Raw genomic sequence first — 17,291 nt, 5'->3', positions numbered from 1 at the left:
GTATTAGTTATTGTGGTCATAACGTTTTAATTATAGATTTTATGAGTAACATACTTTAGTTATCAAATAATTGTTTAAGTACATTGTAGGTTAAACCTCCATGAAATGATACATTTAATGGCATTTTAGTTGCCTATTAAAAGTCCAAGGAGTAAGACATTATAAGTTGCTTACAGATTGGATCTCGGCGTACTTGTCTTTTTTTTCTTTTAACTTTAATTAAATATTTATTTATTTTGAAAAATAATTAAAGTATAATTTATTTTATAGAATGTTATCCTTACATTGTTTTTAAAAAACTTATTTAGAGCATTTCATTGCATTAGTTATTATTTCTTTCTTTTAAATATTTAGAGGATGATTCTACATATGTGGAATATTAAATTTGATTGATTTCAAATAGATAGTTTTTTTATTGATAAAGTGGGGTGTGATTATTATACAATCGGAATAAGAATTTATGTGTATTGACCAGTTGGACTGGATTCGATAGGGTGTATTGAGTTTTTCAGACGAACAATACCACCAAGACCAAGTAAAACCAAAAATTACTACAAAGAGAAGGTCATTGAATGCGGCATACTATTGTCAAGTGGGTCTCTATACAACACGTCCTTGGTAGTAACTTAATGAATAATTTGTGCTGGAATTAGTTAGGACTAAAAGGTTTTGTTTATATACAACTAATAGGTAATGTTGTTAGAGATACAACAAAAATGTATCTCCAATGGACATTGATACAACAGATTTAAAATATTTTTTGTGAGTATTTTGTAAAAAAAAATTCTGTGTTATTTAAATAACTAGCTTAAGCTAGTAAGCAGCATATTTTTATTTTCATAAAAAAGGCACATATTGACAAACAAGCATGAGTATTTTAATAAAAAAAAAACTAACTAAAATATGTGTAAATTCAAAATATAATAATTCTTAAGAACATTGATTCAGCTTTGGATATGAACTAATGTAATAGAACTTAATTATAACAAATAGTTTCTTAATAAATTAAGATTTAAAAAAGTATAAAAAAGTTTTTTTTAAATTGTTAAAGTAAAATATCAGGTGAGAACATGGGTTCATTAGTGTTTCTAACTACGTTTATTTGTAGAATGAGGATAAACGCTTAATTCATTACTTGTATAAATACGTATAAATTGCACTTTATATTATTTGAGCGCACAACATATTTCAGGGGGTCGAATGGTCCAGCGAATACGTCGCAGCGGACGGACAATGACTCAAGTTTCGATAATTTTTATAATACATCTACTGAATTTTAATATAATTAACCCACACTCACCATAATATATGGTATGGATATAATATATCCCGACCAAATCATATAATGTGTATTAAAATTTTTTATTTTTCCTCTACTCTCTTATGATATAGTAGAACAAGGAAAAATCGCTTTTCTGGGGAAATTGCTTAGCGTGATCGGATTTTCAAATTTTTTTTCCCAACAAAATTTGTAATTATTTTGTTAATATATTCAAAAATATTTAATAAAAAATTCACAACAATTGGTATTTTTCTACAATACTTTATCTTATTTGAGAATCAATAAAAGTAATTTATTTGCGATAATCTATGAATAATATTAAAACGTACAATTTATGTAATATGTCAATTAAATTTGATTAATGTAAGTATTATTTGAAACGCTTATAATTTAAATGTGCATTTTAAAAAAATCGTTTGTATTAATTTAAATTATTTTCAAGATTTTTATCATTGTTTTGTTAATATATTCAAAAAAATTTCGCAAAAACTAATATATATTTTTAAATCTAATAAATTCATCTAGTTGCAAGTGTCAACTTATACTGCTGTTCCATTTAAAATAAAAATTAAGAACTATTATAATGATAAATTATACACTTGGTTAAATTTAAAGTTATTGTCTGAAAATTAAAAAATAAATTACATCAATTGAAATCCTAGTTTAAAAATTAAATTATTTTTTATGATTAACACAATGACACATCGCTTTTATTATCCAATAATTTTTTCAAAGATATAATTTTTAATATTATATTAAATATTAATATATTTAAAATAACTCAATTTAGGTTATAGTATAATTCATATAAACTTTACACAGAAATATAAAATAAACATATTACAAATCATATAATAGTTGTTATAAAATAGATATATATCGTTCTTTTTCTATTTCAATAAAATACAAGCAATATTAGAATAGAGTTTAAAATTATTTTGCATAAAAATATATCATATAATAAATTTCGTTTTATAAAATAAAAAAACATGTCGAAGAAAATTATTTTTTATGAATTTTTCTTATTTTGGCAATTAAGTCAAGTTTTAGATGTATATTGTGATAATCAAAGTGAAGATTTTAAAAAATACATGATTAACTCATTAAATCACATTTGTGTTCAAAATGGATGGGACTTTATTCAACAAACAGAAATTATACTTGACAACTTATTAATTAATACCAAAAGCGTCACAAGTGAAATTGTTGATGAAAATAACTTTATACAAAAACTCTACTATATAACTCATCTATTAAACTGTGAGTTTACCAATACAATGAACACTTTCAATGTAATGTTAAGACTTGCTTTATATAAGTGTGAAATGACTGATTCTATAAATCAAAATAATCAATTAGAATATTGCATAAGGCTAATTACTAATATTTTTAATTGTTCAATAACTATGTTTAAAAAAATGTTAAAAACAGCAAAATATCTCGACAAAATCGACCTACGTATTGTAGACTCGCCTATCTTTAACATTAAAACTGTAGATAATGAAATAAATTATTTTTACACAAATGCTTTTAAGTTATGCAAATACTCATTATATAATTTATCTAGTACTGTTAGATGGGTCAATGCTTTTGAAAGCATAAAACATTTTAATAAAAAAGCGGAATTAATGATATCAAATCTTTACAAAAATAGAAAAGTTTGTGGGACTAAACACGAAAGTTCAATTTTAACCAAGTTTTTGATGAATTATAATACTGATCAAATTGAAAAATTGGTAGAGATCTCCAATGAATATATTAATGACATCTATAAAGATCTTGAATTATACTTTACCGGAATAACTAAAAATTGTTATTCAAAACTAGGCTTTGAACATCTTGAAAGAACAAATAAGTTCAAGTAAGAATTATTTTGAGTACGTTTAATTGCTTAAGTTTAAGAATTTTATTTTGTTAAGCATAATTTTAGTTATTTATTTACTTATTTAAAAGATAAAATTTTTATATTAATAATTTGGAACAATCACGCATGACTTTGTTTTTTCTATACAGATATATATTTTTCAAAAGTAAGAAATATTGCCATAATGAAGGTATTGTATTGTGTAATCATTTTCTTACTTACATTGGTTGGCAATCATTGAAACATATAGCTGTTGAAACTGAATTTACAAATGGAAAATCACTATATTTTAAAGATATTATATGTACCGTTGATAAGGTAAATTATTATTACGTGCGGTCATGTCTTGCACTTATTTTAAGATGTCGCTATATTGAAATAGTTCGCAATTTTTCTATAATGTTGGGACATATAGTTTATGTTTGTAAATATGAAAATAAAATGAATTGTGCAGTTAAGTTTTATGAAACACTTATGACATCCGATGATATGTTTAAAAAAATGTTAGTTGCTCTGAATACTTTGAGACATTACAGAAAAGATAATAAAAGTCGACGTCAAGAATTATTACTAGAGAAAGTGGTAGAATTTTTTATTGATTATCTGAATGATATTAGAAAGAAGTATTTTTCCCCATTTTTATTTATTAAGAATGGATTTTATGAAGCTGAAACGTTTCTTAAAGGCGTAGCTCACGTTCAATCTTCAGATTTACAGACGAAATTAAAAAACGTGATTCGATTTAACAGTAGATATTGCAAAATTATTAAATGTGAATCAGACATATCCTTAATTACAAAATTTGAACAATTGATTAAAAACAATACATTAACAGAATATAGTACTACTTATCAAACTATGTGTGAATATTTGGACTCTTATGTTCAAGACGTTGTGATGAATGATTATGAGTATTTAGGTTTCAATAATTTGCCTTATAATATTTGATTTTTTATTCGAGACTTAATAAAATACTATAATTATGTTATTGTAAGACGACAAAAAGTTTATCATCTTTTCTTTCCATAATAGATTCGATGCGAAACTAAAAAGGCATTAAATTTACTATGATGTGTTTTTTTTAAATTTTTTTTTTTTGTGTTAGTTACCACTTTATCTGCTCTTACCGAACTGATTTCTTTCAAAGATACGTCAAATGATCATATATTGTATCTAGTCGAAGACAATACCCCAAAAATTGAAATAAATTTCCCTTGTTCCCCGTAAATGGCGGAAATCTCCAAAAAAATTACAAATTTAAAAATCGCTAATTTTTAAAATGTTTTCAATTTTTTTATTTAAATCAGCCAAAACTTTTCAAAACTGAACAAATCAATAATTTTTTTTTATAGTTGCATGATGTTTTTACCTATCATTTGATTTATACTGGCACTTTTATATATACCTTAAATAAAAGCTTATGTAATATAATTTAGTATGGGAAAAAAAATTTCGGACTTTATTTTGTATTAAACATTTTTAACTCCATAATGCTATAACTTGTTGGTTGGGTTGGGTTTGAAAAATGTATGGATCAACACAATTTTTTTATGAAAAACCATATTTATATCCCTATTCATTCGACATACTTTATTTTGATCAGGATATAAATAAGGAAATAGAAGATCATGTAGCTTTTGGAATAATCCAACAATTTTTTAAAATCAAACATTACCTAATGATTTGCATCGAAGCGTTTTTTTATGATAGTAATTTAAATCACTGACAGATATCATTATACTTAACCCAAGTATGCCACATCCCCACTGTGCAGGATTTTTTTTATATATATAAAATATCTTAGGTACGATCGACTAGCATCAAACTTGGGGTACATTATTGTAGTGACACAATTTAATAAACGCAATAAATAATACATTTACATAATAAGAATACATCATCAAATCAGTGTTTTTATGGATAAGATGAATAAAAAAATAATGGCCTTACACAAAAATAAATTATCCTTTTACGTACTCCATGAAATGCCTACAAACTTCAATGTTGATACAAAAATTTCTACATTTAAAGTATATTAAGTATTTAATTTATTTATTTTACTATACATCTTAACACACTTAAAAAAAATGCATGATTAGATTGCGTGATGTTCTATGACTTTCTGAATTAACAGTGTACTAGCATAATAACGTCATAATCAAAATTTTAATGAACTATAAAAGCTATTTATGTAGATGTAATTATTAAATTTTTATAATATTGAATACAGATGTTTTCTGAATGTTCTTTGATATTCTTTAAAATATGTTATACCCAAAAACAAGGCCAAAAAATACAAGAGTTGTGCTCCTTTATGTTTTATCAGCGTTTAAGTTTCATAGTAATGTAACTTATTAGTCTTAGTATGTTATTATCATCGGGTTGTTCAAGAACGTCACCTAAGTCCATAATACTAGCATCGGCAGTAAGATATGTCTCTTTGTCATCAGAAATGTGAGCAATTACAGGTTTGGATGTTAAGATGGTTTTTAATTTTTGAAATGCTAGATCATGTTCAGAATTAAATTAAAACTTTTTGGATGTATCATGTTTTGTTTAAGTAAATAATGAAAATGAAATTTTTGAGAAATCTTTTACTAATTTTCCATTATAACTACTCATTCCAAGAAAGCTTCAAACTTGTTTTGGTGTTTTTTCGTTAGTGGTTCATTGAATTAAAAGTATATATAATTGAATAATAATTATAGTAATTAAATATAGTATTAAATTTATATTCAATAATTTAGTATTGTAATTTTTATAGAGAAATTATAAAAAATTATGAAGTAGATATTACTTCTATGGCAAACATGTATATAAAATGAAGTGCTTGATGCAATACTTTTCAAAAAAAAAAAAAAATTGTTTGTTACTTATAAATAAATTTATTGTTCTACGAGGAAATTCCATCAGAGACCAAAATATAATTCTTTTTAAATATATTTTTGCGAATATTTCAAATATGCAATGAATATTTCGAATATTGATTTAATAATAACAAAATCATTCTAATTAATACAACAAATATTTACGTTTAAAATGCTACGTATGAATAATTAATAAATATATTATAATTAAAAAAAAATTATTGCAGAATGTATTATGTGCAGTATATCAATATGAATAATTATTCAAACACCGAGAAATCCATAGAAAGACTTCAATTTTAATGATTTATTACAATAAAATGTTTTTATCAAAATTTTCAATCTAAAAAATAGTATATTTTATTCCACATAAAATTTCTATTTAATGATATAAATTCTAAACTTGCAATTTGAATTCAAATTGTGTTTTTAAATTGTAAATTTTTATAAAAATCAACTTTAAAGGATCAAAAAGTGAATAATAACATTTTGACCTGAAATTTTGCACGGATTATTTTTAATATAACAAAAATTAATAAAAACTAGATAAAACATTTTTTTTTAAATTTATTTTTTCATGTGTTTCTAATTAATAATAATCTCAAAAAAATAAAGTAGCATAGTGGGGTCACAGCACAGCGTGAGGGTGGCATAGTTGGGACAAGTATATATGCTATCTGACAATGATTAAAATCACTATCATAAGAAACTATTCAATACAAATCGGTAGATAGTGTTTAATTTTAAGAAATTGGTGGGTTGCCCAAAAATAAAATTCTAACTCAAAAAGAATTAAGGAAAAATTGCAAAATTTGCTACAGGTAATGTTTACTGAATGGGCAAACATTTGTCGCATTCATCGTTTGATAAAATTGACAATTTAAGCTGATTTAAATGTTAAAATTACTTTTTTTAACTAACAAGGAAAAAAATATTGAAATAAGTTCAATTGAATATTCTATGTCAATTAAATTTATGTAATATTCATGAAATTCAGTGTACCTTCATATAAGTTATATTATAATACAATACCAAGAATTTAAACACAAAAATAACATATTTTTGAGTATTATACTCAAATTTGTCTCGCATATGTCTCGAAATTAGTTTTTTCATAGTATACTATATTACAAAAGCTTTAATTTAAGATTAAATAAAAGAATCAATATTTCCGGAATATTTTTAAAAATTGAGTTGAAAAAGATTAACTTGCGAGTAAAAATTGTTATTTTGAATCTTCCCTGTGGTGAGGTCAAAAGTCAGATTTTCCAAAAATGTATATCAAATGAAAGAAGTAAACATAAAATATTTATGAAAAAATAATTGTATTGATCCATATATTTTTCAAATAGTTATAGTAATTTAAAGTTGAAAAAATAAAATATGAAATCGTAAATTTTAACACCACTTATTTCACATAGAAAATAAGTCGTCGGGACAAATTTTTTTGTTTATTACTATCTTTTCTAAATTAATGCTGGACTTATTTTGATTAATAATACGTCAAATAAATAGTCATAAAAAATAGTCATAAAAAATAATTTCCCCGACATGTTTTTTTAATTTTATGAAACAAAATTTATTATATGATGTATTTTTAAGTAAAATAATTTTAAATAATTTTTTAATATTGTTTATATTTTAATGAAATAGAAAAAGAACGACATATATCATATATGTATAACATATACATGTTATTTTATAACAACTATACTGCAATTTGTGATATGTTTAGTTTATATTTCTGTGTAAAGTTGATTTTATAATAGCAAAATAATTTTAGTTATCTTAATGACGTAGTATGTACATAATTTAAAGTTCATATGTATCTAAAATTCATTGTTACACAAATGGTTTAAAAATCCTAATAATTGTTTTAATAAATAAATAAAATTTTCTTTTATTGTAATAATTAGAAAAAAATTTCACAAATAAAGTAGTAGTTCAAAAATTTAAGTCTTACTTGGAGGGGGGGGAAATTTAAATAAAAATTTAACCGGGACACTTGTTTTTAGCATAGAAAATAAGTCGTCGGACAAATTTTTTTGTTTGTTACTACCTTTTCTAAATTAACGCTGGACTTATTTTAATTAATAATACGTCAAATAAATAGGCTACTGCCCCCTTTGTTAAAATAAAAGACAGTATCGACTACATCCCAACCATCGTTTATTTACTCTATTATTTAACTAATTCCTGTTTTAGCTAAAGTAAAACATAAAAAAAAAAAAAAAGTAATTGAAATTCCGAGTCTTATATAGATAGAGGGGATATATAAATTAAATTATATTGGGAATTTTGTTTTTAGCTTCGACGCAAAGCTGAGAAACTATTAATTTTGCTATGATGCGTTTATTTATTTATTTTTTTATCTGTTACTACTTTTTCTCAGTCTATACTGTATACATTTTTCTCAACGATACGTCAAAAGATCACAAATCATATCTAGTTGAAGACATTGAAAAAATTTCTCTCGGACTCTACCAATGAGGAAATTCCTCTAAAAAATTACGATTTTTAAAATTAGTAAATATAGACATTTTAAAATTTCTGTTTTTTAAATTTGTTTTGTAAGAGGCAGCTATACCGTAGGATGGCTAGTTGTGCACAACACTAAAATGCCATCTTACCTGAAGCCTGTTTAAATCTCTATCTTTGAAGCTTAAAAGGGGTCACCTGGGAGGATGACGGCTAACCGCACATCTAATATGTAACGAGAGTAGACAATAACCACATATATTATAAGTTCTTCAAAGAGTATCTCAAATTTAAGTGGTAACGTGGTGCCCTTAAATACTAGGTCTGTATAATATACCAGTAAATTAGTAATTCTAAATTTCACTAAACGAAAACTATGCTGATTATCGTTTAAAATTAGTTTAAAAACAATATAAAGTTTGCGTTTTAATAATTTAGAAATAGGTCGGAAATAATAACACATTTTGTCTTTGGTCAAATTTAAAGACAGGGTATTTATAATTATATTTCTATAAATTATGAAAAATATCAAAGAAAAGAGATAATGAAAATAGATAGTGTATAATTAAGGCATATTTAAATTTATTAAGCACAATTTCAGGAATTTTATCTGGAATAACACTAGTACTTAGACTTAATTGAGCGATACCCTCCAATGCTTTGAAAATAGCAGTTGTCAAGAGAATATTAATATTGTCCAATTCAAAAATTCTGGACTGAGCCGCTGTATTAGATGAATACTAGAAGAAAAATATTTACCAAATATCTCCGTTATAATATTTAAGTCAGCTGGGTGGGCATTTTCATATTCTAAATTTACAGAAAGTAAATTTATATTTTTGTAGTTTTTCACATATTTCCAGAATTGTTTCGGATTAGTGAATAATTTATTTTGTATACTTAATAATTGATCGGAGAAGCATATATTGGATAATTGTATGCATTGCGCTCTATAGTTAAAAAATTCATAGTACCTAACGTTTTTGTTACAAGTATACTTCTCCACAGCTCACTGTGCTAGGGGTGGATAGTTGTATCCTAACTAATTAAAGCTGTAACTGATGTTCGTCGAGTTGATGACAATATATGTACACCACAAAATGATGACAAAAATGTGACAGACTTTTTTACTAAGATATACCTGATATGAAATTATGAGAGTACGTTACCTGTTCTTTATAAATTAGGGTCAGATGATTTTTTAAGGGAAAGAAATACAAAAATACAAGAATTCATTGATAATGGAAGACGCAAGAAAAATACTTTGTAGTGTTAGGGGCTCTTGAGGATCTTGTTCAAAACCAAAAATTGGAAGCTACCCGACGTCTGCCCAAATATCGTCCCTATATCCTTAATTGAGTTTTAATTACCTAAAGCAAACACAGGCAATCGTGCACAACTGCCCTTTGTTAGTTCGCCGTCAGTAGCTTCGGGCTACAAACGAGTGGAATTTTCAAACCAGTATCTCCCTCTATGATAATTAATATGTATTACGAATTAAGTAAATGGAACTAAAACGTGTATAATATAAATGGTGAGAACATAGTAATAAATTTTCTTACAGTAGTTATGTCAAATTAATAGGTTTTTATTAAAAAACATTTTAAAACGAAAAAAAACCATCTAAAACAATACTTTCTCTACAAATAAAGGGACCAAAGTGAAAAGAGAGAGCAAAAACTTAATTAAAAGAATTATCATGTCTAAAACATCTTTCGGTATCCGCCTGCCATCAAGCATAGCATTACCAATAAAGTATGTCGATTATATGCTCCAAATTCAGCTCAACCAAAGTATAGTATTCACACAATATACAAATATACTAAAAAACAGAGTCAACTTTATCTGGTCTTAAAATTATTTTATAATAACTTATATAACATAATAAAAATATTTTTAATAAGTATCGAATAAAAAATCAATTTTTAAAAAGCAAATTATTGAAACCTAAATACTCATAATCATTTTTCACGACCTTTAGAACAAATGATTCCAAGTAATTACACATAGTTTGATAAGTAGTACTATATTCTGTTAAGGTATTGTTTTTAATTGAACATTCAAATGTTGTCAAATCTATGTCTGAATCACATTTATTAATGTTACAATATTTCAAGTTGAACTTGATAACATGCTTTAATTTTATCTGTAAATCTAAAGATTGAATGTGAGATACCTCTTCAAGAAACATTGAAGCTTCATAAAGTCTATCTTTAGTAAATAACAACAATGAAACATACTTTTTCCTAACATCATTCAAATAATCAATAAAAAATTCTATCATTTTCTCTAATAATAATTCTCGATGTCGACATTTTTTATCTTTTGTGTAGTGTTTCAAAGTAATAAGCGCAACTAACATTTTTTTAAACATGCCATCGGATGTCATAAGTGTTTCATAAAGCTTAACTGCACAATTAATTTTATTTTCATATTTACAAACATTAACTATATGTCCCAACATTATATTAAAATTATGAAATATTTCAATATAGCGACATCTTAAAATAAGTGAAAGATATGTCCGCACAAAATAATAATTTTCCTTATCAACTGTAGATATAATGTCTTTGAAATAAAGTGATTTTCCATTTGTAAATTCAGTTTTAACAGATATATGTTTCCATGACATCCAACCAGTTTGAGAAATAAAATGATTACACAATACAATGCCTTCATTATAGCCGTATATCCTTCTTTTGGAATGAATATACCTGCATGGAACAAAAAAAAATATAAATGGATGCTACAAATTAATATCATAAAAATATCATAATTTAAATAACGAATAAAATTCTTAAATTTAATCAATTAAACTATGAATCTTACACGAACGTATTTGTACTTTCTAGATGTTCAAAGCCTAGTTTTGAATAACAATTTTCTATTATTCCGGTAAAATATAATTCAAGATCTTTAAAAATATCATTGATAAATTCGTTGGAGTCCTCCACCAGTTTTTCCATTTGATCGATATTGTATTTCATCAATAATTTGTCTAAAATGGAACTTTCGTGTTCTGTCCCACACACTTTTCTATTTTTGTAGAGATTTGATATTATTAATTCCGCTTTTTTATTAAAATGTTTTATGTTTTCAAAAGTATTGACCCAATTAAAAGTACTAGGTAGTTCAAATAATGAAATATTGCTTAACTCAATTGCATATGTGTGAAAATAATTTATTTCACTATCTACAGTTTTAATAGTAACCATAGCCGAGTCTATAATTCGTAGGTCGACTTTGTCAAGATATTTTAATACTTTCAACATTTCATTAAACATATTTATTGAAAAATTAAAAATGTAAATAATTAGCCTTGTGCAATATCCCAATTGATCATATTGTTTATTTATTAAATATTTAACTTCACACTTATTTAAAACAAGGCCTAACATTACATTGAAAGTTTGCATTGTATTGGTAAATTCACAATTTAATAGGTAAGTTAAATAGTAGAGTTTTTGTATAAAGTTACTTTCATCGATAATTTGACTTGTTACGGTTTCGGTATTAATTGTTAAGTACTCAAGTTTAATTTCTGATTGTTGAATTGAGTCCCATCCATTTTGAATACGAATGTGGTTTAATGAGTTAATAACGTATTTTTTAAAATCTTCACATTGAGTATCATAATAAACACCTAAAACTTGACTTAATTGCCAAAATAAGAAAAACTCATAAAAAATAATTTTCTTCGACATGTTTTTTTATTTTATAAAATGAAATTTATTTTATGCTATACTTTTATGTAAAATAATTTTAAACTCTTTTCTAATATTGCTTGTATTTTATTGAAATAGAAAAAGAACGACTTGTATCTATTTCATAACAACTATTCTGCGCCTTATAATATGTTAAGTTTGATATTTCTGTGTAAAATTGATTTAATAATAGTAAAACTATTTTAGTTATTTTAATGACGTAGGTATGTACATAATTTGAAGTTCATATTGTATCAAATATTCATTGTTACCCAAATGGTTTAAAAATCCTAATAACTGTATTCATTAAAAACAAAAAAATAAAGTAGTCAGTTTTGTTTTAATAAATTATGTTATTTGATTATTTTCCTTCATATTTTTCGAAGGTTTAGAGATAGTCAGTAAAATAAAAATTTGAAAAATGGTCGAACATAAAAAGTATAAGAATCAATAGTCATATAATTTATGACACAAGGTTGTCACGGTTCTCAATACACGGAGCCCCGCGACTGGTGACACCTCTATCAGCCGTTGCCCTACTATGTGTATATGGTATCTTTGACTGACTATCACCGCTTGCGATACACCACAGTGCAAAGTCCAGCAAGTGCCATACGTCCAACTATGACCCGCCGCAAATATACGTTAAGTAATTTTCGTGACACCGCCCGATACACAGCTCGTTCCTGTTAGCGACATCGTTGATCTTTCTATATAGTGTTACATATTTGTTTTCTTGGCTTGTAAACTATTGGATTCACATCCACTCTCTTAGTGATTAAGTACGCATATTTTTTGTGCTAAATTTTTCACCAATAAACGGCTCGATGCCACCTTGTGTTTACATACAACGCTGTTGTTTAATTGTATCGTGTTTACGACGTTTAGTCCTGTCAAGGTTATAGAAAAATGACTCTCCACTTATATTCGGGTTATTGACAATGCTAATTAAATCAAAATGTTGTTTTTTTGCGGTATTTAGAACGAGAAGAGGCTTGTTTTAATTTCATATACTACTATTTGGACTCAAATATTCGCCTATGATATTCACTGATAGATTTACGCCTAGGCTTATGAGGCCCGGGCCTGTGGCGGAATAATTTGAAGGGTAACAAAATGTTTTAAATGCTAAAATTTTAAAGTCGAAAATGTTGAGACAATTAATTTCAAACATTGGTTCAGATTAGTTTTTATAAAAAATTTTCTGTGGATGATATTATAATTTGATTCATTTATTAACTTCTTAATCTGTGGGTAAGATGGTATTTTTTTAATAGCTCAATTATAGTCTTTATTGAGTAATGTTATTTCCTTTCTATTCCATTAGTGAGATTAATAATTTATACCGTGAATTATATCTCATTTTGTATTAATTGTGAAATAAAATTTTGTAAATATATATATATATATTGAATATAATTTTTGTTGATCTCGAAAATTGAATAAAGTCCTCTCGTTTTCCATAAAAGGGCAAAGTATTTATAAACTTATTACTTTTAAAATCGACAAACTTCGAAAATTTTCATGATTTATTGATGAAATTAGCCATAATTTTCTAAAAAAAAAAACAAATAAAAATAATTTTTTTTATAAATTCCTTAAATATATACCTTTAATTTGGAATAATGTTTAAAAAAATTGACTCTTAAGATTCTCACAAGGGTTTAAAAGTTTTTTTCGAATAAAAAAATTTTTCAACTTAATTATTGAATATGTTTTGGAAAAATTGACACATTTGTACATAGTTTAAATTTAATACAATTTTATCTGAACATTTCTAATTATATGCGCACCCTGGTGTTGGAAATATGTCGTATTTGTCCAAAACAATCTATTAAAGAAATATACTGTTCATTCAGAATAAAACTTTACCAAAAATTTCTAGTGAAGTACAATTTGGTAAATATTTTGGTATAATTGTAGATTATACGCCTGATATTGCTACATGTTGATCAGCTTATTATAATTATAAGATATGTACATGATGATGGTAAAATTATTGAAAAGTTTCTAGAATTTCTAACAAATATCAGCCATAAAGCTAAAGATATTGAGAATGATTTGTTAAAATCTCTAGAAAGAAATGGTTTGGACATAATGCACTGTCGTGGTCAATCTTATGATAATGCAAGCAATGTGTCAGGTATATATACCAGATACGAACCAAACCAATTAATTCTTTAGCAGATTGTGTTCCCTGTGTCAACCATTCGTTATTTTTAATAGAATGATGAGAAATTGAATCGGTAACAGAAGCAGTCGACTTCTTTTCGACTTTGCAAGAACTATACAATTTTTTTACTATATCTACACATCGTTGGGAGATCTTAGTGCACTTTACAAATTTAAGAGTTAAGAATCTTTTCTCAAATTCGTTTGTCTGCTCGACATGATACATGGTACGCGTTAAAAAAAAAGTGGTTTGCAATAATTATTGCACTGGAATTTGTTGCCGAAAGCAGAGATGAAAAACCAACGACACGGTCATTGTTTGGAATGTAATTTTAGTTTGTTTTAATGCTGCTAATAAGAAGTTTCAAGAATCTCAAGTTGAATTATCATCCGTTGTGCAGATTTATAGTTCTCTGGATCTATTTCTTCAAGACACGAGAGACAGACAATTTTCTGAATATGAAGAAAAAGCCAACTCAATATCTGAAGTTTACGATTATTATTATTGTGATACTCGTCGCAAAAAACCAGAAAAATTCATCTTGATAAGTCACGGGTAAATAAAAGAATATAAATATAAATAAAAATAAAAATAAAAACCCAACCCAACCTCTTTAAGTAATTGATTCTTCAGTATTGCAGATTATTTTACAAACCAATAGACTGTGCTATTAATAATATAGTTAAGGCCCGATTTGAATCTATTATTATTATCTCTCAATTAGTGTGTCGTAAATTATTATTGCTATCTTACATGTCATATCTTGATCAATAAAAACTAGTTTATATTAAAAATAGTGACTTCTGTATTCAAAACAGTAAAATAATAGAAATTTAGTCCAAAATCATTTAACTTTAACAAGCTGTAACAGACGAACGGTTGATCGGAAAAGAAATTATAAGAGCAAAGTTGTTTGTATTTTTATTGTAAATCATAATAACAAATTCAAAATAGATTCCTATTTAAGACAATTCAATTTAATATTTTTTTAATCTTGAAGGGATGAAAAAAATTATGATTTTACTACATATTATTGTAGAGTATTTTTAATTAAACAATATTTTCCTTACCAAAAATTAAAATTTTTCAATAGTTATCGAGAAAATGAGTGGCTTTTCCTTAATGAATCAATCTGTATATACATGGTAGAATAGATCTAACTGACAACTCATCTAACTTATTATCTACATAACATTTTATACATTCTTTTTTTTTTAATCAATTTTTACAATATAGAACTATATACTAGTATAGTTATTAACTAGTAACAGTACGCGATTTCTATTCTATGAAAATTATTAACATTTGTAATTGACATTAAAAAATAAGTAGTAGTATAATTAAGATTACTAAAAAAAATTATAGAAACATGTTGAGTTTTTAATTAAGTAAGTCCATATATCATAAATTTAAACGCCAATAATAGTGAATAAGTGAATTTATTATCAAATCTCCTAACAAGGAATATTAATAATTGTTATCAGTTTTAACGTGGCTAACCATGGAATACTCATAGTTGACATACGATAATGTTTCTAACTTCTTTAATTAAGACTAGAGATAATCATTTTTATAAAATGCGCTTTAAACGTGATTATTATCAATGGAAAAGAAATCGCGTAATGTTACCAGAAAATAACGTAATAAGACAGTGTTTACTTCCGTCTTTTACATAATATGGACTAACATTTGATACCATAGGAAAATTGAATTAAAAATCAAAATGCTTTATTTTTTTAAAAAAAAAAAGACAGTGTCGACTACATCACATCTTTTATTCACATTCTATTGTTAAACTAATTCATCGTGTGCATTCTTGTTTTACCACCGCCGATCATAATGGATACGTGTTAAAATATACTAACTAAACAATGAAAAATTTTTCGAAAAGAATTTTAATGAACACATATGTTTAAATAAAATAACTATTTTATCTTTTTTGTAAGAACAATATAAAATTAAAGTTTATGGAGTAAGGTTTCACTTTAAATATAAATTCTAAGTATTAAGAAAATTTAGTTGTATTATAATAGTCAAAAAAAAACCCAGCACAGGGGGGTCACGGCACAGTGGTGACGTGGTATAGATGGATCAAGTATAATGATATCTGACAGTGATTAAAATCACTATAAAAAAAAAACGCTTCGATGCAAATCTTTAGATAGTGTTTAATTTTAAAAAATTGGTGGATTATTCCAAAAGCTTCATAAACTGCTAGTTCCTTATTAATATCCTGATAAAGATGTATATGAATAAGTATGTCAAATGAAAAAGGGATTATTAAAAAATAGAATTTCCCATAAAAAAATTATATTGATCAATACACTTTTCAATAAGTTATAGCATTATAAAGTTAAAAATGTAAAAAATAAAATCGAGAATTTTCACACAATAATAGCATTCGGTAGCCATTTTCATCGTGAAGACAAAATAAAGTCCGAAATTTGTTTTTTACATAATAAAGTAGATTACATTAGCTTTAATTTAATAAATATAAAAAAGTGTCAGACTTTCCGGAACACTTTCAAAATTTAAGTTGAAAAAGTAAATTTTTTGTGAAAAAGTTGTCATTTTGAATCCCCCCTTGTGGGCAGATTAAGGGTTAAATTTATGAAAAAAATATACCAAATGAAAGGTAATGATATTATGCATCTATATAAAAAAGAATTATATTGATATGTTCATTTTTGAAAAAGTTATGGCATTTTTAAGTAAAAAAAATTGAAAAAATATCGAAAATTAGCGATTTTTAAATTTGTAATTTTTTTGGAGATTTTTCCCATTTACGGGGAACGAGGGAATTTTTTTCAATTTTTAAGGGTAATGTCTTCGACTAGATACGATTTGTGATCTTTTGACGTATCATTGAAAGAAATCGGTTCGGTGAGAGCTGAGAAAAAGTGGTAACAGACACAAAAAAAAA

At 25.5% G+C, this 17,291-nt stretch overlaps 2 protein-coding genes and 1 long non-coding RNA gene across 4 annotated transcripts in view; 1 reads left to right on the top strand and 2 right to left on the bottom strand.

Annotated features, from left to right (window-relative positions):
* Window positions 1–2,204: 2,204 nt before the first annotated feature.
* LOC126908871 (uncharacterized) lies at window positions 2,205–7,095 on the top strand. 2 transcript variants are annotated; one of them, XM_050691192.1, is made up of 3 exons: window positions 2,205–3,143; window positions 3,296–3,464; window positions 6,241–7,095. In XM_050691192.1, exons 1-3 carry the CDS (start codon window positions 2,272–2,274, stop codon window positions 6,271–6,273), a joined length of 1,074 nt encoding a protein of 357 aa, XP_050547149.1. In that variant the 5' UTR covers window positions 2,205–2,271; the 3' UTR covers window positions 6,274–7,095. The 2 variants fall into 2 exon arrangements, with proteins under 2 accessions (XP_050547149.1, XP_050547148.1); XM_050691191.1 differs by lacking the exon at window positions 6,241–7,095 and having other exon boundaries at window positions 3,296–5,919.
* A 2,960-nt stretch (window positions 7,096–10,055) lies between these two features.
* LOC126908874 (uncharacterized) lies at window positions 10,056–12,294 on the bottom strand. The gene is made up of 2 exons (XM_050691196.1): window positions 11,321–12,294; window positions 10,056–11,205 (listed from the first exon to the last, which is right to left on the bottom strand). The coding sequence occupies exons 1-2, from the start codon at window positions 12,193–12,195 to the stop codon at window positions 10,410–10,412; spliced, it is 1,671 nt and encodes a 556-aa protein (XP_050547153.1). The 5' UTR covers window positions 12,196–12,294; the 3' UTR covers window positions 10,056–10,409.
* Window positions 12,295–12,926: 632 nt separating this feature from the next.
* LOC126908873 (uncharacterized) overlaps window positions 12,927–17,291 on the bottom strand; it is a 6,259-nt gene continuing 1,894 nt past the window's right edge. The window contains exon 2 of the long non-coding RNA XR_007704857.1: window positions 12,927–13,750. This is a non-coding gene — a long non-coding RNA (uncharacterized LOC126908873). The remainder of the gene's footprint in view (window positions 13,751–17,291) is intronic.

This window comes from Daktulosphaira vitifoliae, unplaced genomic scaffold (genome assembly GCF_025091365.1).
Source record: "Daktulosphaira vitifoliae isolate Bord-2020 unplaced genomic scaffold, ASM2509136v1 Scaffold_26, whole genome shotgun sequence".
Taxonomy (NCBI): Eukaryota; Metazoa; Arthropoda; class Insecta; order Hemiptera; family Phylloxeridae; genus Daktulosphaira; species Daktulosphaira vitifoliae.
This window is presented reverse-complemented; position numbering and strand designations above follow the sequence as displayed.